Here is a 20281-nt window from a genome sequence, read left to right as displayed (position 1 = left end):
CAAGTACGATACGTCTGCCTGCTGCAGCTTTAATTCTGCGTTTAAACCATCACTTGCTTTTGGCCACTGGTTCCTTTGTCAAAACCACATCAATGAAGGAATCTGACCACTCCATATATTTGAAAATGTGAGAAAACAGCAGAAAGTCAGACATTTAGACACTGGCGTTCAGCATGTTCTCATTCAAAACTGCATTAGGTTGTTTCAATGTACAGCTCTCATATAGAGCTTTATGGAGAGGAACAACTGTTAATAAAAATGCAGTTAAAAAGTTCATCTTGCTCTTTCAAATCAGCTGTTGCTCTTTGTTGCATGCGTAGGTATTTGTGTTCAAAGCAGTCTCAGGTTAAAAACACACATACACAAAAAATGCAAATAAATTCCGTGCAAATTACATCCATGTGACTAGTTGATGGCATGTCAAAGATACTACTCACATCAAAGGTCATTTCCAAAACGTTCTTGGGTATCTGCATTGTTCCTGAGTCTCCCAGTTCCCCAGACACACACACCCACGGGTTGGACGTGGTCATGGCGTTGCTCAGTTTCTTGATGGGGATAATGACGACACGGTAGGGAATCACTGATGGAACAAACAATATATGAGCAACACAGTATCATCCAACTTAATGACAAAGAAATCAGGAAAATCATTCATGAAGTTTAACTTTTGATGAACTCTAATGACCCAAAACACTTTCTTCATCACATCTAACAAACAACCTGAGGAACAAATAAGAAAAGCAGGTTCTCTGTTTAGTTCCTGATAAATAGAGGTGGGACGATACCTGGAAATCGTAAAACGATACAATACATAATACTTGGCTCACAATAATGAGACAAAACTATATTTTTGAAAAGGAAAAAGACTGAAAAAATTTATGTTGGAAAAATAGCCTAGAAAGGTATTTGCAATACCACTTGTACCATCGGCAATATATCTTGTAACTTTTTAGTATTGTAATATTTTGTGGCATGATATATCGTCCAACCCTTTCTGATAAATCACTGATGTGACTTTTAGAACCTTTTTGTTTCTTTTTGTTTATTTATCTCAAAATGTAAAGTGAAGTCCTTGTGCATTAGTTTAGAATACCATCAAAGTTTGAAATATCTAAATAATATGTCCTATTTATAGTATTTCAGAACTATGCCTAAACGATTATACAAATGACACGGTGAAATTAGTTATCTGCAAAGATGAAAAGGATTTCTTTGTTCTGTATTACCGCTGATGCCTGAATGTTAACACAATTCATGACTTATGTATGAGTGGGATTAGTTCTTGTAAGTTTGTATTTTCACTTTCTGGCCTTTTAATGTGGCACTCACTGATGGTGGTGAAAACGCTGGTGAAGCAGAAGTAGTCGACAGCGTTGAGAGAGAGCAAGTGAAAGAGGAACTGCTCCTTCTCTTCCTCGCAGCGTAGGAAGGCGTAGCGCTTATACAGCTTTCTGTGGGGACATTATTAGCTGAGGTTAAAAAATGTCAAGCCATAAACCAGAAACACAGTGTCCATTTGTTACAGCAGGAATGAAAGGTTTATAACGCTGTAATGATACAGCTCAGCACAAAGATTTTTAACTGTTTGCAACCACGAGTGTTGGAGTAGAGAAATATCTTAAAGATGCAGGACTGCAGCCCTCCAGGACTGAGCAACAAATCCTTCATTTTATACCTCTTATTTAACTCAGGGTTACAAGATGCTCTCATATGAAGGGGCAATGATCATGAGCATCTAAACTTAGTAATCAATCTTTAGGACTTGACTTGAAACCCAACGGCTAATTTTACATAAAAAAATGTGTAGCGTGTGTTATTTCTTTTGAATTTTTGAATAAACGACCTAAGAAATTACATGACGTTTGCCTTTTGATAAGTGTCTTAAAATGTGAATGGATTTAAACTCAACTTGTGATAAGGGAGAGCAGGTAGGAAAATAACGCAGGACAAAAAGAAACAGAGCCATTTACTCAGACCCAGTGAAAGAGTCTAATAACATCAACTCTCCCAACCTGGGAAAAATGTCATGATGATGCCACAATCCTGCTAAGTTACCTCCAGGGGAACATTTTTGCTGCTGGCGAGTCAATTCACTCGAGTGGTAATTTTTTTTTGTTAAAAGGTTGTGTTTATTATTTCATTTGTCATATAAATTATAACTTGATAGATCATTTAGTCTTAAATGTAATACATCCTGAAGACAGAAATAGCTGAGTCTTTCAGTTTAGAAACATAAACAAACATAAAAACCCCTCATTAATGAGTCCTAACTCACCTGGTTAAGGCTTGTCTAGTCAGCAGCTGTTTGAGGTGCTGAGACAGCAACTTCCTCTCCAGGGAAAGTCGGATCCAGGCTCGGGCTCGGCCCACATCAGTCTTAATCTCTGGCATGCTTTGAATATGTCTAAATGAAAAGAAAAACCATTAACATCTTACACAGTAAATTACTTGTTTGGTGAGGGGCAACAGCTGTTGAGGACATTTCACATACCTGTGTACGTGAAACATCTGTAAACACAAACTGATTCAAGGCAACTACTTTTATTTCTCTTTATTAAGGGAAGTTATGGGACAAGCATGTTGGTAAAAAATGTGTCATGTAAACATGTTCTATTGTAGTTGGGTGGATTATTCCCATCTTCAGCCTTAATAGCAGGTTGGCATTATTTAAATGAATACATTAATAAAAGAACAAAGGAACAGCAGCATGTACCTCAGGTCCTGAATGAGGGACGCACGGAGAACGGGCAAGGCTAAAGAACTCTCAGACTTCCTCCTCTCTGGAACCTGGGACACTGTCAAAGACAAGAGAAAGTGTGCATCTATGAGTAAGTACAAGTGCAATCCAATATAATCAATCTATACCTCTGCCAAGGAGGTAATTATGTCACCGTGTCTATCTCTTTGTTTGTCTGTTAGCAGGATTATGTCAAAAGTACTTGACAGGATTTGACAAAATCTTAACCCGAGATAGAATTTAGACCATGGAAGATTCCATTCAATTTTGGAGGGGATCCAGATGTGTTTTCTCCAAAAACTCTGCCAAAGTGACTTCTTAACACATTTCTGGTGTTTTCGCGGACTCGAAGTTGTGGTAAAACAATGGCAGATGTTTATTTCAAGGTTTACATGGAAATATCTGAATCTGATTGAAACTGAATGTCCCGTGGAGTTGCATGATGTCACTGAGAATACCAGGAACAAACTAGAACAAATATGGTGTGAAGCCAATCACTGTAATCCTTGTCTGGCTGAGAAACACATGAAATCACAGTAAGAATGAAGTAAAAACACTTCTTCGCAGCCCACAATGCCATCCACAAAACAGTGTTGTTCAGAGTGGAGATCAAAACAAACTTTTTAACGCTAATTTCAATCTTTTCCATCTTTTCTTTTTTTTTGAGAAAATTATCTTTGATAAAAAATTAGCATCTTTATCACCTTTAAAACACAGTTCCATCCAACCCCACCCTCTCATACCTGTTTCCCTAATCTCAAACCAATACCCCTCAAGCCCACAAATATGAGGACACGAAGCACATGAAGCTTTGTAATGGATAAAAATAACATATACATATTTATCTATTTAGATATTGTAAGTCTAAAGCTGATAAGAAAGCTAAATGTGGCTGTGACAGGATGTGGAAGAATCAAGCCACACCCCCACTCCACAATGTAATAATAGTAAATGTGTTGATATATTGTTCTGTACTGTGTATCATGTTGTGTTTAGCTGTCTCTGTCCCACCTGGTGATGAAGCCTGTAGTTGTTGCTGCTCCAGCTTGTCCTCAAAGGCCTGGTAGTGTAGCAAGTGTGACCAGAGCGCCGATTTTCCCTGAAAAGGTGAAGTCGGAGTCACACAAGCAGATGGATTAACTGAAATCATCAAGTTTCAATTAAATGTACAATCTAATCCACTATCTGATGAACCAGTGTTTAAAACAGCTGTCAGCTTTACTTGAAAATGATTGCGATTGTGTATGTGTCTAGTTCCTGACCTGTTTGACCTGCAGTCCGTGGCTCCAGATCCTTTCCAGCAGATCGCAGAGGCTGGCGATCAGAGTATTCTCCTCCAGTCCTGTGATGTTGGCCTCACCATGGCCCAGCTCCACTGCCTCTCGTCCCATCTTCTCCACCAGCATCCGCTTTGTCTGCACACCGACACACACAATTTGAACAGCAGCTAGGAGGAAAGGAGCACAATGGTTTATTCGCACGCATGCACACACATGCACACACATACACACGCGCACTCTAGCTTCAGTTGAGTGCTTCACCTTCATGCGACACTCCTTGAGCAGCCCCTCCACAAACTTCCAGTTGGTCTGTGCGATGACAGCAGGGGACAGGTCGGAGAGTTTGGGCTGTCGCAGGTTCTTTCCCAAGCCTCGCGCATCCTGCACGTGTCTCTGAACATCACACAGATCCAGTCCATAAACACAGGCACAAACAGTACCAGATCTAAACCCTGGGCTTCCTACCAAGGTTACAGTATGGATGCTTACAGTATCAGTGTGAAACAAAATGCAGACTTATAGTGTTTGCAACTTTTGGATGAACTAAAAGCTGCAGGAGACAATAACTTCTTATCAGATAAGGACACACTTGTAGGCCTCTCTCATTGACGTTGTCGAAAAAGTTTGGAGTATTACATTATGGGATGTGAAGTCCCGTAGGCGGATGCATAGAAGTGTTTTTGCTGTGATATCCACATTGATACAATGGAGATCAAAACAAACTTTCGAGCTGCAATGTCAGCCTTTTACATCTTTTATTCTTGAGCAAATGATCTTCATATTATTGATGTATGAGGTCTATGCTATTCCTTTATCTGATGAAAAATGATTGTCTCCGGCAGCTTTAAAGGAAAAAGAAAAAAAACATAATTAGTGGTCATTTTCAAAGTCAAAGTCAACTTTAATCGTCAGTTCTGCTGTACAAACATGGTGGTGAAATCAAATTTGCATCTTGCTTTGTCCTTACACTGTAAACGTATAGCACTCAAAAGAAAATAGATGAAAACACTAAAAGAAAAAAAAGAATAAGGTGTACATAACACCTTCTGTTTAGTCTTCTACCATCTCTCAGTTGCCAGAAGACTGAACAGGTTGCAGCTGACTCTTCCTCACCACTATTCACTACGATGGAGCAGTTGATGTTCAGCAGGAGATGCTGTGCAGGCATTCTCCTGAACTCAGCGACTATCTCCTTCATCTTCCTCATGTTGAGCAGAAGGTTGTTGCTTCTGCGCCACCTGATCAGAAGGTTCACTTCCTTCCTGTAGTGGGATCTCATCATTGTTGCTGATGAGACCCACCGTGGTGATACCGACGGCAAACATTAGAATGCCACCAGTACCAATATTTGGGAACAGTCTTTAATAAAAACAAGAACTAAAATATCATACGACTTTCATCACTTGTGCTACATACCAAACCTGAATAAAGTTCAAATTAAAGATTCAATTGTCAAGATTTTATTTAATTTTAGCTGCATTCTAAAAGCTGGATATCCATAACACTTGGTAAGTATGCAAAGTCCAAAAATAAGGATGTTTGGAACTTGTTTGTGCATTCAGCTGTATTGAAAGGGTTGCCACTGTTGCTCGAGCTTTTCCAAAATGGTCCATAAAAACCATTCCCTCATTAAAAAATCTGTTAAGTAATTTTTTTAAATGGACTATTGGAGTCTGTTATTCTTCATACCATAAAACTAATTAGGTACACCAATTACTTAATAATGTAACCTGTACTTATTTAGTTATTAGGTAAAGGTTAAGATACACCAACAGTTGTTGGGTGTGTTTATTTACACATATAGTAAAAATAGAATTCTAAATAAATAATTATATAAAGGGCAGAATGGTGGGATAGAGGTTACCACATCTGTATATTGACAGACTTCTTTGGTTTAGTATCATCTTAAAGGATCTACAAATAGCTGGGTGCTTATTCCTCTCTACAGCAGTGTAACCATGATTAAGTTGCAATTTTAGTCACTTGGTTTTTAATGAGGATAATAAAGGATGTACAGGCAGGCAGGAACTGGCCGAAAACATCAGGGTGGGAGTTAAAGGTGGGGGTGGGAGTAAAACTAAGGAACCCAAACACAAGCAGGTCCTGCACATACCAGGCAAGACGCAGAGGCCGATTTTTTCGGCGGTTTGGCGGGTAGAGGGGATGCATTGTCCCACTCCCAGAATGCCATAGAGTTCTGCAGGACCTGACAGCCCTCAACCTGCTAACGAAGGAGAATCGACGGCCGCGCACGGGAAGCACGTGCAGGCAGAATGAAAAGAAAAGAATGGAGAAGAAAACAGACAGCAGCATGCATTAGGCCTGAACAGAGAATGAAAACAAAGAAAGTTCAAGCTGAACAAAAACTCTTTAGTTAATGAATAAAACTGCTAAATAAAGACTGAGGCAGTGTGAGTAAGAAGAGGGAGAGCTTGAGAAACAGGAAGATGAGTTTCTTTTTTACCTCCTTTAGATCATTGTCGTTGTCTATTCTTTGTATGTTCCAGTCTTTTCTGCACTGTGCGGTTGCTGTTCTTTGAGGCCACCTACACGCCAAAAAAGTAGTTCTTTAATATTAATCCCCACACCGCATTACAGAATTGTAAATAGATGAGAAGGAAAACAGACTGACTTATTCAGAGGGGGGCCTGTGTTGAGGACGTCTCTTTGCAGTTTGGGGAAGAAACCTTGTTCATATTTGCCTTGGCCAATTTTCATGTCCAGCAGATGAGGGCGGACGGCTCGATGGTTTATTCTCAGTAGCTTCTGCTCAACTGCCTGAGCTGCAAAGGAGATGGAAATAAGTTCATGTTACCTTGGCTTTATTAGACTTGGGATGTCAGAGAAATAAGCATGACAGTTTGTGTGACATCACAATTGGTGGCCAAACTCCCCCAAATTAGGCAAAAGGTGTCTGGGATCAAGTGGAAGTGTAACAAAAACTTAGTTTAGATGCAAGAAAAAGTGGTAAAGTGGGGGATCAATACCTTCAAATGTGGTCTTTAGACCAAAACCTCTCGAGTACTATAACACTAGTTCTTTCAGAGATAAAGGCTGAGTGTTTAAGTGTCAAAACACATGAAGTTGCCTTTTGTAGCAAATGCGCTACACAAATAAACTGGCCTTGCCTTGTCCATCTGTAATTTAAAGAATAAACCACAATATACAGGGTTCCCAAACTGTTTTCCACAATGATTTTTCAAAACTTTTCTAAAATATTTTACCAAATTTCCATCACTTAGTTTGGAAAAGCTAAGATCTATTCAAGACCATAAAAGTGCAAAAAACAGAGGTCTGACAGTGTGCAACTGTTAGTAGCAAAAATGTGGCACAGGGAATGCAAGTTGTGTCCATTAGTTATCTATCATATAGCAAAGGAGCAATTGCCTTTGACACCCATTTTGCAATATTTTTTATATAACAATGCATCAGCTATTGAATGTAACATTAAACAACAACTAAGTGCTACCATGTTTAATTATAATAAGATTATATGATTACAATTTAAATTTGCAGACACATCTATTAAAAGCGATGCATAACACAAGGTGTTAGGGTTAAGGGACTTAACGTCCCATAGTAATAGCGAAGGTTGGATTTTAAACATTAAAATAAAATAAGCTATATTTCCAAAACTTCTCCAAAGCAGTTAAATTATTCCATGACTTTTCAAGACTGGAAAATTGGATTTTCAAATTCCATAATCTTTGCAGAAATTTCATGACCATTGTGACCCTGAATACATTCCATGACCTTGGGTAATGTATGACTGGCTTTTCATCAACTGGAAGAGTTTCTCAAAGATACCAATTAAAACATTTTTTTTCTTCTTGAATTTGTCTGTGTTTTAATGTCTCTCGGTAAACCTACCAGTCTCTTTAAGGGTGGAGCACCTCTGATAGTTGGAAGATCGAAGACTGGTAGCACGGATATTGTATAGGTGAGATTTTTTGAGTCGAGCATCGAAGACGCGCAACAGTGGCTCCTTCTCCTCCCACTGGGACATAATCTTGTTGTCAATGAACGTGGCAAACATCTGTGTTTCAATAAAATGGGACAAGAAAGGAAGGTAGGGCTCCGGCTGGTCCGACAGAAACGAAGCCTGGAATGCAGAAATGTAAATCCTGTTATCATATACCACTCGGATTATGATAAATACATTCAAAGTAAAAGTTAAGCTGTCATAATGTATTTAAGTCCATGAGGTGGGGGGAAGTTGGGCCAACAAACTAGGCTAAAATGTACAGAGACAAAAGCACATACATTCACTACAAACCAATGAATGCTTGAGCAACTAACAAAACTCCAATGCAGCATGACAGCATGTGTCAGAAAGTTATTCACCTTGTCAAAGTTGTGCATCTGCTCCCTGTTGGTGAGCCAGGATTCCAGATCAGGCGCGCTCTGGATGACAAATGCATCATAATCTGCAAACATGGTGGTGAAGCGATTGGCAAACACTTCTCTCAGCTGGACGTTCAGTTTAGCATGTGCCAGCTCTTCTTCAAAAGATGGTGTCCAGCTCTCATTTTCTGCAGTGGGCTGAGATTTAATTCTGTCTCTTAAAGCCTCTATCTGGGCCACCGTCACACCCGTACGCTTGGTGAGTGCTTGTAGCCTCTCCAGGGTGCTGTTGCCCTGCAGCAGCTCCAGTGTGGCTAGTTCTTCTCCTATCAGGTTCCCATTACGTCCATCATCTTCCAACTGCAGGAGGGCAAAGGGACCTGTCTTTTCTTTTGGAGGGGTAGATGGGGTATTGGGGGAGCCAGAAGGACAATGGGGTGGAGCACCTGCATTAGCTGAGATGGCAAAGCTGTGCAACACATCGCTGAGCTCCTGGATGAATTCCGTCTTGTTGGGAAACTGGGGGAAATCCTCTGGAAGCTCAATGGAATGGTTGTCAATGTCCACAAAACATAGGTTGGCCTGGGACAGAGAAAAACTCGGTTATCAAAACAACAAGATAATGCCAGGACAGATGCAAATTTGTTTAGGTAAAACTAAACAAATGCATGGGGAACAGCGTATTATTTTTTGTACGACTGTCAGAAAAAAAGAATAAACCCAAATTGGAAGCAGAGATGATGAACGGGGTTAGTGGAGGAGAAACAAAAAAATGTAGGCCAGGATGACTGATAGCACAACATTTTTAGAGATCAACCTAAATCTGACATGTTAGTGTTAGCATTATACACTCACATTGGATTAAAATAAAACCTCTTATATATGTGTGAGGACTTTGGATCCAACAAATCAAAAACAAATGAGCTTACAGACAAGAAACAAGGAACATTAGGCTGTAATCTGACACACACACAGAGAGAGAGAGAGATAACAATAATTCCTGCTTTTTACTGCAGAAATTTTCCTTATATAATTTTACCTACAGCCTTGTGTGTATGGGTGCATGTGCTCACATTAAAAAGCCAAAGACCTATATGCCATTGACAATCAGCACATATGCTATAGCTGCTTAATGCTGCAGCTTTGATTATTTTTACAAAAATGATGCTATATGATGGCTTTTTGTGCATTATATTAGTGTAATTGTGGCTTTTTTTCTGTTTATTTTGTAGCACTTTTCTTAGCATGATGTATTTTCTCACCTAGTTTTTGTTAGCATGATGCATTGACAAGTTGAAATCTGGTATCCATGATAATGACAAAGATTTGAGCATCATTATCAGTTTACCTCTTTCCAGTTGAAAATGTACCAACTTATAGTATACCAGTAGTATGGACAGTTGGTCTCTTAGTAGTCCTCTGTAGAATGCTGTCTGGCACTGTCACATATCTGCAGGATTAACATAATTTTTATGTGGTTTGCTTGTAGTTGGTTTTGGTAATATAGTTAGGCGTATCAATGCACATTAATATTCATAATATATCTAACACAAGCACATTGATATTCATAATATATCATACATATACCCTTACAATTGTGATTTTCGTAACCGAGTACCCTGGACGCAGGACTTTTAATTTATGATTCATGATGATATTGATCATGAGTGTTTAAAAAAAAATAATACATATACTGTACAATTCCATCGAGAAGAATTAAAAACCCTTTCAAAATCAACTTTTTTCAAATTTGGTCTGTGAATGATTCTTACCAGCGTCTCTTTTCTTTGTTGAATCTTTCTTCAAGATAATGTTTAATTAATTTAGTTTAATTAAATAATGTTGTGAATGTTAAGATTTATTATATTCTTGGGGAAATGTTTAGAGAGAATGAATATTTTTCTTCAGTTGCAGCCGCCAGATATTTGTTTCAACCAGCAGAGGGCGCTGGTAACCCAATGTGTGGTTGGGATGCAGCTATTCTAGCAGTGAAGAAGATATGCTATGCGCTAGCAGACGAAGCCAATAGAAAAAACCTGACTATTACAGAGACATGTAACATTACAGATATTCTTTCGGTGCTATAGGGGTAAGGAATCATTTATGAACATGTTTAAAAGTAGATTGAGGCCAGAAAGAGAGTAGTAGGTGATTCCATCCACCGCCTATGCTTCTTGACATCTCTATAAGAGGTAGGCAGATTTTCTAAATCAGAATCAGAAAAAACTTTATTAATCTCTGAGGGGCAATTAGAAAGGCAAAGAGTAACATATTAAAAAGAGCACTAATAATAATAATAATAATAATAATAATACACACAGAAAACAAGGAGCAAGACTACACAAAGAGGTTGTAAGGTAAACTGAATGACAAGGTCATGTGCAAAAAAAATGATAAGGTGCAACGCTGGCCATGAGAGTACAGATTTGTGCCTATGGAAATGTGAGGGTGGAAACCCCACGCAATCAGGATTGTGTCTGTCACGCACCCAACATAATGCACACACAATCTATTTAGTGCGTTTGCCACTGATGAACACTATGTGGTGGATCAGCTGTGGGGTGCAAACAATTGGGAGGAGGAAATGTAAATACATTAATGCAGCACGCACAATCACATTTATCAAACCTGGAACTGATTGTTGTGCCTGTTTTTGTGTCTAAATTTAGAACCTTCCAAAAGCAGGTGGTAACAGCCACAGCTTTAGACACAGTGATATTACAAAGAGATCACACGGGGAAACAAAATCAACTGATGTTTATTGCTTCAGTTAACATTTTGGGACAAGAAAAAAAATCTTGATTAAAAATATTCTAAATTAAACTGAAAAGAATATATAAGAAAAAAGAAAGAAAAGGCAGTATAACACGTTTGTATACCGAAAACCCAAATAGAATGTGTGGCACTACTACCTCTCCTCCTGCTCTCTCTCTTCCTCGCCTCTTTGCTGCACAAATGAGATTCTGTGGTTTAAATCAACATCAACTGCTGTGACACTGGCGAGGGTCAATCACAAACAACACTGAAAAGCTGCGTGATGAGCCGTCTGAGCGTGCACGACACACTGCCAGACCAGAGAAAGCTCTGACCTCCTGATTGATGACCCGTAACAGATTTGTGCAGTGCAATGAGGACAGAGGACAATAAATGTGGAGGAGTCCATTTAAGTAACAACACTATTATTATTTATTTTGTAGCAAAATACTCACTTAAATATGGCGGTCTGAAAAATGTCTCCACGTGCACCAATTAGCGCTACAATTTCAGTAAATGAGGGGCAGCAGGTAAGGAAATAGCGCCACCAAAATATTTAAGTAAGGAAGAGATTTTGATTCACTGTTTTGCTTTATCCCACAGTTTATGGCAGGATTCCTTTCAGCTCGTTGTCTGAAAATGCTTTATCATGTCAGGACAATGTCATATGATGTAACACCAAGCACGGTGTCTATAATACCGGTAGTTCTGACATGGTACCATAAATCAAACTGAAATGAGTCATTTGGGATGTAACATTGGGATGCTGTGTGAGAGTCGGAATCAGTCCAACTCAAATGCTTTAAAGTGAATGAGTAAATCTGGCATATTCAGGGGTTATATGAGTAAGTTATTAACTTTTTTCTTTGCGCTCCAAACAGCGCAGAACCTCTAATTTCAAGAGTTCCCGGTCTTCCCATAATACTGATGCACAGACTACAATACAAAAAATATAGTCTCAAATACAGCAGAATGTAAATGTCTACGCCTGCATCTGTTCAAGTCTGTTAAAAACAATAAATGACTTTATAAAGCCACTTTGGTATATATCAATCTTTTGATCTGCCACAATAAAGTAATTTGAATGAAAATACCTCAACTTTAAAGTGTCCCTCAGTAAATTTTAGGTGTGATTAAAAAAGAGATTTATTAGATTAATTCCTTGCAGAGCATAATTAATTAATCGCTCAATTTTTAAATCTCTTGACTGCACTACTTATTAGCTCATAGTATAATAAAATTGGATGTTCTGATCTTTTTGTTTACATTGAAAGACAATACAATTTGTATTTTAAATACAAATCTGACTGAAATAAGTTCCCAAGAAGGAATGGCAGAAATAATAAACAAACTATCAAAATGGTTTTAAGCCATGCTTGAGAAATGAAAAATACCACTGGTCAAGATCCCATAACAAAACTTCTACCTGTTTATTTAGGTACAAATGAAGGAGCTCAAAGAACTGCACTGAATTTACACACAATGTTTTTCTTGGTAGAGCTTTGATTTTGGGATGGAATTCATGTAATTGAGCTGTTACGTTTGAATTGCAATGACGAATAAAAGAAGTAGGTTGAACAAGGACACCTCTGTCTAGCACAATTATTCTGTTTTCTATCTGTAGGCTGCTCTTTCATCACCTGCACATTTCTAGGTCAGCATGACTTCAAAGAATCTCACCACACACTGGGAGAACTATCCGTATATAGCACATCGGGTTTTGGTTCCTGGATGGTGGGGGGCTCAGGGGGTTAGTTGTGTGACGAAAGGGGGAAGAGCTGTGGCAGCATCCTGCACAGGCGGAGATGAAAAGACTCTTCTCAAACTGGCAGATTAATGTGCCCATGGTAGTCTGGGCGATACTGGTAAAAGCAAAAGTGGGATTTCCGACTTTGGTTGGGCTTTATTTGGGTTAAACACTTGAATAAAAAAAAAGGAATGATGCTTTACTGTGTGGCTGAGCACGGGTATGTTTATTATCATATTGACTTATTTTATTTAACTGATTATTTTTAAAGCTGCTGGAGACAATATTTTCTCAATCAGAAAAAGACATAGTGTAGGCTTATTGATCAATAAATAGATCATGCTCGAGAAAAGATATAAAAGGTTGAAATATTTGTTTTGATCTCCACTGTAAACACAAAAGAGTTTTGTGCATTGCATTGTGGGAAGTGTAGTCCTGTAGATGGATGCATGGAAGTGTTTTTACTTTATTTTTACTGTGATTTCTTTTATTTGCCCACAAAAACTCTTCCAAAGTCTTCCAACACATTTCTGGTGTTTACACTGAAAGTTGTGGCAAAACAATGGCAGATGTTTATTTTGGAACTTACATGGAAAGATCAAAATCAAAAAGGTGATATGAGGGTAATACAGGGAACAAACTAGAACAATAATTGCGTCAAGCATATCACTGTCCTCCTTGTCTGGTGAAGAAACACAAGAAATCACGAAAAGAAGGAAGCAAAAACACTTCTATCCATCCGTCTACAGGACTCCACATCCCACAATGCAATGCATAACACCTTTTCCGACAAATGTGAATGAGAAAATGTTTACAATGGAGATCAAAACTTTAAATTATGAATTGAGGCGGAATCCACAGTATGTCTGACACAGAACAGACACAGACTACTGAGAAATGATAGATAATATAATAAAACTGACAAAGAGCTTTTTCTAGACAACCAAACCAATTAATCCATTTTTAATTCTATTCTCTTGTTTTTCTATTCTGTTTAATAATAATGTCACTGCTCACGGTCTTAAACCAGTTTGTAAAGTGGCATTTACAGTTTTTCAAAGTGTCTCAAAATCAAATTATATCATAATAACTATGTTCATTGCTATATTTTTACGAGATATAAAATTCCCAACAGACTATTTTGTACTTCTTGAATGTTGAGCAACTCTTAGTAATTATTTCTGAAAAATCTGAGAAAATGTCGCATAGATAGATAGATAGATAGATAGATAGATAGATAGATAGATAGATAGATAGACAGATAGAAAATTGGTATAAAAACAGACAATGAGGGTCATTTTAAAAATAACCAATAAAAATAGTTTGCAGTGTAATGGCAATCTCATGTTGCATTTATTTCAAATGAATGTTAAAAAAAACATTCAAAAAATTGTGTAAAATATGTTTTCAAGCCATAGGTATTTTTGTTTCAGGCTTTTCTCCAATGATGTTAAAAAGGTTCCAAAAAGAGCAGAATAAGTGGTGAGGGTCTGAGTACAAAAAGTACAAGAAGTAATGTTTTTCTTTTTAACACCGGTAAAGAAATCATTGGAATTTATTGTGTTTTTATTATTAACAGCCATTTACAGTCCATATCGTACCTCCTGAGGAAGCTCCAGTTTGGAGCGGTCAGAGCCGTCTTTGGACTGCAAACCCATGAGGTAGGGAACAGGAGCGTCCAGGAAGTGAAGGAGGGAGGCTGGAAGGATGGGAACATAAACATGTTGCCACTGGAATGGAAACAGCAACGTGGTGATGCCCTCTGCTACTGTCATCAACCGCTGATAGTCTGTGGAGCACAGAGGGACAATCACACATGCTGAAATCACAAGATTCAGTACCGGTGTCATGGTCTGAGTTTACTTCCCTGCTGAGTAGAGATGTAACGATTAATCGTAAGGCAGTTAAAAATCGATTCATAGGTATCACGGTTGATATCGATTTTCTGAAAATTGAATCGCAGTACTTTTTTTAACCAGCAGAGCTATCCACAAGTGTAGGCGGCGGGCGGAGTCTGCTAATACTTCCTTTCTGGCCGCCTTCTACTCTTAAATATGTTAATAAATGATTCAGTACCCCTTTAGCACCGAAAGAATATCTGTAATATTACTGAATATCTGTAAAAGTCACGCTTTTCTATTAGCTCTGTCTGCTAGCATAGCTTCTCTTCTTCACTGCAAGATATCTGCATGCCAACCGACCACTGTGTTACCAGCGTCCTCTGCTGGTCCAAACAAATATGACGTAATTTTTTTTTTTTTAAAAGTCCAATTGTTAAGGCACAAAATACATTTTCAGTTGCACTTTTAAAAAGAAAAAGAACTATTATGGAGTTTTGCATTGTTTATTATAGAACCAGAATTTAAATTAATAGGCTTCATTTTCATTTGTATTATTCCTTTATTTAATTCATTCAAGATTTATTTTTTAGTTAAATTGCATTGTTTTGAATAGTTTATCAAGGAATTCTTTTGACAATGAAAAATAAAAGGAAAATAGTATCGTATTTTTCTAGTTTTTTTCCCAAAAAAAAAATGTGTCTACAGTCCCATTTTGTAAAATAAATCGTAAGAGAATCGTATCGTGAACCCAGTATCGTGAATCGAATCGTATCGGGAGTTGAGTGAATCGTTACATCCCTACTGCTGAGATTATAATCCTAACCCTAACATAATCCAATAAACAAAACACGTGTCTGTTCACTTTGAAAACAAAAACAAACAAAATTGAATTTTTTTTTTTTTTAGCAAAAAATAATTTTTCAGTAGTGCGCATGTGTGCGCATGCAGATACATGCGCACATACAATCTCAGTGGTTTATTTCTTCATAATTTAAATGGCATTTTAGGTTTATGGACATGACTTTTAGATTCTTACAGAAGAAAAAAAAAGTAGGAATTTGTCATTGTGTGTGAGTGTGTGTGTGTGTGTGTGTGTGTGTGTGTGTGTGTGTTTGTTGGCCTTGTGACGGACAGCTGGTCCTACCCTAGAACACGCTTCAAAATGACCAGAGTGTGTTCACAGTGACACAGAAAAGGTCAGGACGGCTCAAGCTTTGTGATGCAAAAAGAAAACAAAATGGAAAAATGAAATGCATGCAAAGCTCTTCTGAAAAAGGTTATAATTTACATAAATGAGCTACAGAAAGGGAAAGAAAACCACAAAGTAGATGTATTTTGATTTGTCCTGACAGGTATGATAGGCTTCTCTACAAACTGGCCACAGACAGTAGGGAAGACACTATAAGACCTCTATAAAACACATAAGCATACATAGTGTAGAGAAAGGACTACAATCAAATCAGTTATATCGAGTCTGGGACACAGGCCTCACAAGGCATTACATTTTAATGGATTTTTTTTTCAATCATAGTTGTGTGAGATTAAGGCCAGTGGACACAGCAGCAGTTTCATCAGATGTTAATATGATCACTAGAGAGTGAAAGGCCTGCATGACCTCGAGGAAAAGGGGAGAAAGTGAGGACACAACTTTGCCCCTCCCCCCCATGGTCATTTCCTCTTGTCTGTAGGCATGCTAAGGATGTAGACCTAGGGCTGGGCGATATGGACCAAAACTCATATCTCTATATTTGTTCTCAAAATGGCGATATATACATCGATATTTTTAATTCAAATGAAGTCTGATCAGAAAGACAATTCTGCGTTAAATTTGCTGATACAAAATGCCAGACACTCACATTTATTAACAAACAGCTGCACAATCTGTGCCACTTTTGGCTTTTTTTCCTATAAAGAACAGCACGTCTTCTGTAGTGTGGCTTTTTTAGTGGTAAATCTGGGTTAGAACGCACTCAGTAATCCATCTAACCAAGCTTTTCATGCTGTTCTGAGAAGTGGCGAAAGCAGCAACTCCTAAAACAAATATTTTGGAATGAAATAAGCTATAGAAATATATATATCAATACGGGTGAAAACAAAATAGAACAGGATAACATCGGACCAGATTGACTAAAGTAAAAGGTCTTGGGGTTTGTTAGCATAGATATTTACAAGTTTGAAGGAAACAAGCAACAAGATTTTAAGATAATACTTTACACAATATACACAGTTTGTCTAGGAAAAAAGATGGTTGGATCATCATGTGTAGAAAATGAATCAGTTAGGATTTGTTTTTAGAGTATGTTTATCGATTTTTTCCTTAGATTAATTTTGCGGTCATCTTATGTCTGCACAAACACATTATCATGAAAAAATATAGACTCCGAGTAACTCATTTTTTGTTTTTTTTTAAATCCATTAACGTGCAATCAAACACCATTAAAAATTGGTATTTTGAAAGAGTGTGCTTCCCCTGTTCATTTAATGATAGTTCACTGGAGGAAAACTACTGTAAACTCCAGACACCCACCACATGACCTGTCAAGCAGTCGCTGAGTTATTAGCAGACTGAGTAGGAGGTAATTAATATACAAAACCCCTGAATGACCTGATTTCCTAGAGAAGTCAGAAATGCTGGTTTTCTTACGTTGTTGACCATTAATTATCGCTGTGAGGAAACTGAACTCATGTTTTTGCATTTCATTCTGAAGGCTTGTCTGTAAGATGAGTACTTACCCACATGTACTTTACAGATGCAGCTGTATACATGCACTACATTCACTAAGCATAGCCACATATAAGACACTGTGTATGAGCAGCTGCAGCTTAATTATCGTCTGATAGTGGCTGCAAAGCGCCACACAGGCATGTTGTGACAGAACGTAACACGTGTGGGGAAATTATCTACAGCCTTTGTCATCTCTGAACTTTAAGATTCTTTCCCACGCTCCTTTTATGATGCATCATCCTGTTGTTCTTTATCAAGTGGCATCACTAAAACAGCACACCTCCCAACAAAGAAAAGTGATTTTCATGATTTCCACATGTAGTGCATTCCTAATCTGTACATTTTGCTTTCTGTCGAGCCATCGCTCCATATTTAGCTGGCGTTAGCAGTCCAATCTGTAGGTGTGTGCAGCATCTATCTAATGTCTCAAGTCTGAACACGTTCAGATTTTCTCCCACACACTCCCCCCGTGGGAACCAAACAGTCCTGTTTCTTTTTATTTGGATGTTGTTGCTTTTTCTAACAGTTCTTTCTTTCTCTAAAATAAATAAACATCAAGAAATAACAACAAAACACTATCTTGCATCTTCATATTCTCATGCATCTCAGTTTACATAAACGAAAAGGAATAGGAAGAAGTATAAGCTTATCAAGTCCTACCCATTTAATTTTTTTTTAACAAAATCTCAGTTTACTAATACTTTGAAAACCATCATGTAAATAAACAATCAATGCAATATAATACTCACACAGAAACTATAAAATAATAGTTTTTTTTACATTAACCATACCTCCTTTTTTACTTTAAATAACAAGCGAGTACCTTGTGGTAATTATTTATCAGCATATCTTGGAAGAATCATTTATTTATGCTTCTTTTTAAATAAAATTATGCTCAGAATTATTTAAATTTCAGTACTCAGTCTGTTCCACAGTTTAACTACACAGATGATAATACAGAAATTTTTCATTGTTGTACGAACAGTACAAACCTTTAGATTTGATTTCCCTCATAAATTATTATTATATTATATATGAAACATTTCCTGAATATTTTTTGGGAGCAGTTAATTCCTTGCATTTTGTCATTGAACAATGAAGTACTCCTGCTGTTATCATCAACACACAAAGTACTTCTCCAAGGTGGTATTGAGTCACATCAAACAAGTTTCACCTTTTCAACTTGACACACATAAGCTATAAGCCATGAGGAATACCAGGGAGGGGGGTGGGGGGATGGATCAGACAGGCTTAGACCTTCTTCTTCATGAACTCAAATTACTGCCTGTTTATTCTCCCAGATCCAGATTATTTGCCTGTCAAATAAAAACTGTAGCACAATAAAACTCTGACTTTGTAGTTCCCGTGAGAGCTGCACATGCAGGCCCAGTTCTCTAATGAATCGATGATCCACGGTGAAACTAAAATGGAATATCAGAGACCGTTGAACACTGACAGCTTTGATGGACTGAGGAAGGAGAAGACAAGAAGACTGCTGCACATTAATCCTCTATCATCAAAAAGTATTTCACTGACTTCTGGTCATTTAAGTGGGAAAACCCATCTGCATACTGTACATCAAGGGGCCTTTATTAATTGATTAAACCCAAAGTGCAGCTTAAAATTGGTCACACGATGATAAAGGCGAGCCTGGGGACAAACGTGGGGCAGCACTTTATTTAAAAACAGGAACATTCCTTAAACTGAACTCTTCTATCATCGGCCTGACCCTGACCAGTAGCTGTGTAAAGCTCTGTGCAGCATTTTACTGTCTCTCTTCTCAAATAGTGGAGCAGTAAATGGGACTTTTGGCCAGAATCGTTTAGTTGGTGATACAAGAATCACATTTGGTATGAATATACTGTGAGTCACTAGTTCAGAAAAAATTAGCCATAAATCCAATATGACTCCCATATTCTGCAAATAGAAAAATAGGTCTTATTTAGGGACAGTGTGTCATATAAGACCCATGTCTTCAGTGCTCTTCGAGGTGGGGATGGTCAAAAGACGATGACAGCTGGAAAATTGTGTGGACAACATTTGAACCAATTTCTAAATCTTACCAAATGTAGATACAAGAATGACCGTAGAAGAAGGTGGTGAAATTAGAACAAAGGGTAAACACTTTGAACTAATAGATTACAATAGTTAAATAAACATGTCATAATAACAAAATGTAGAAATGCCATGAAAGACATTGATTTTGCAGCCATTTGTATGTCAGATTCCTGAAAGGCTGAACTTCTTCCTCAACTTACACTCAGTAACGTTTTGGTACAGACGCACAAAAGTTAAATTGAATTCCAACTATTCTGTACAATACATTGATAAAGCATTGTCATTGCAGTGTTTAATAGAGCTCAGTAAACAAATTGATTTAATTGATCTTGAATCGATTTCATTGAAATTTTCCAATAGCGATTCATAAGTGCTGAATTTATTTATTTATTTTTACTCTAACCCCTGTAGTCTTGTGCTATAGTCTGGTGTTAGCAAAGTCAAGTATTGCTTGAGAGTGCATTCAATTCAGTGCAAACATGGCAGACTAAGCTCTGCTGGGTAAGCTGCCTCATCTTAAGTCAGAAGTTTGGAACCTAATTAATATCCAAATAAATTTCAAAATCAAAATCGAATAGACTCGTGATTAATGGATTCAAAACTTTATTAAACAAAATCGAATCGATTCAGGAAATTGGCCATTATACCCAGCTCTAGTGTTTAATAGCCAGATTGTGGGTGCTGCAATGTTTTTGCAAAGCACACGTTTGTTCAGTAAAAACGGCTGTCAAGAGGCAAAACTGTGTCCCATCATCCCTGGTGGGATGACTGAACTGGCACAGGATATGGAGT

At 37.8% G+C, this 20281-nt stretch overlaps 1 protein-coding gene across 2 annotated transcripts in view; it reads right to left on the bottom strand.

Moving 5' to 3' along the window:
• Positions 1–20281, bottom strand: part of dennd5b (DENN/MADD domain containing 5B) — a 74892-nt gene that overhangs the window by 11037 nt on the left and 43574 nt on the right. For both annotated transcript variants that reach the window (XM_028449548.1, XM_028449549.1), the window contains exons 5-16: positions 14467–14654; positions 8365–8946; positions 7891–8122; positions 6653–6803; positions 6485–6566; positions 4282–4413; positions 4003–4155; positions 3752–3839; positions 2717–2798; positions 2279–2407; positions 1333–1454; positions 438–583 (exon numbers count right to left, since the gene is read on the bottom strand). In XM_028449548.1, the coding sequence (XP_028305349.1) occupies positions 438–583; positions 1333–1454; positions 2279–2407; positions 2717–2798; positions 3752–3839; positions 4003–4155; positions 4282–4413; positions 6485–6566; positions 6653–6803; positions 7891–8122; positions 8365–8946; positions 14467–14654 (2087 nt within the window). The remainder of the gene's footprint in view (positions 1–437; positions 584–1332; positions 1455–2278; positions 2408–2716; positions 2799–3751; positions 3840–4002; positions 4156–4281; positions 4414–6484; positions 6567–6652; positions 6804–7890; positions 8123–8364; positions 8947–14466; positions 14655–20281) is intronic.

The sequence above is a fragment of the Gouania willdenowi genome, chromosome 6 (genome assembly GCF_900634775.1).
Source record: "Gouania willdenowi chromosome 6, fGouWil2.1, whole genome shotgun sequence".
In the NCBI taxonomy this organism is placed as follows: Eukaryota; Metazoa; Chordata; class Actinopteri; order Blenniiformes; family Gobiesocidae; genus Gouania; species Gouania willdenowi.
The sequence above is the reverse complement of the archived record's forward strand: the minus strand, read 5'-3'. Positions and strand labels throughout refer to the sequence as shown.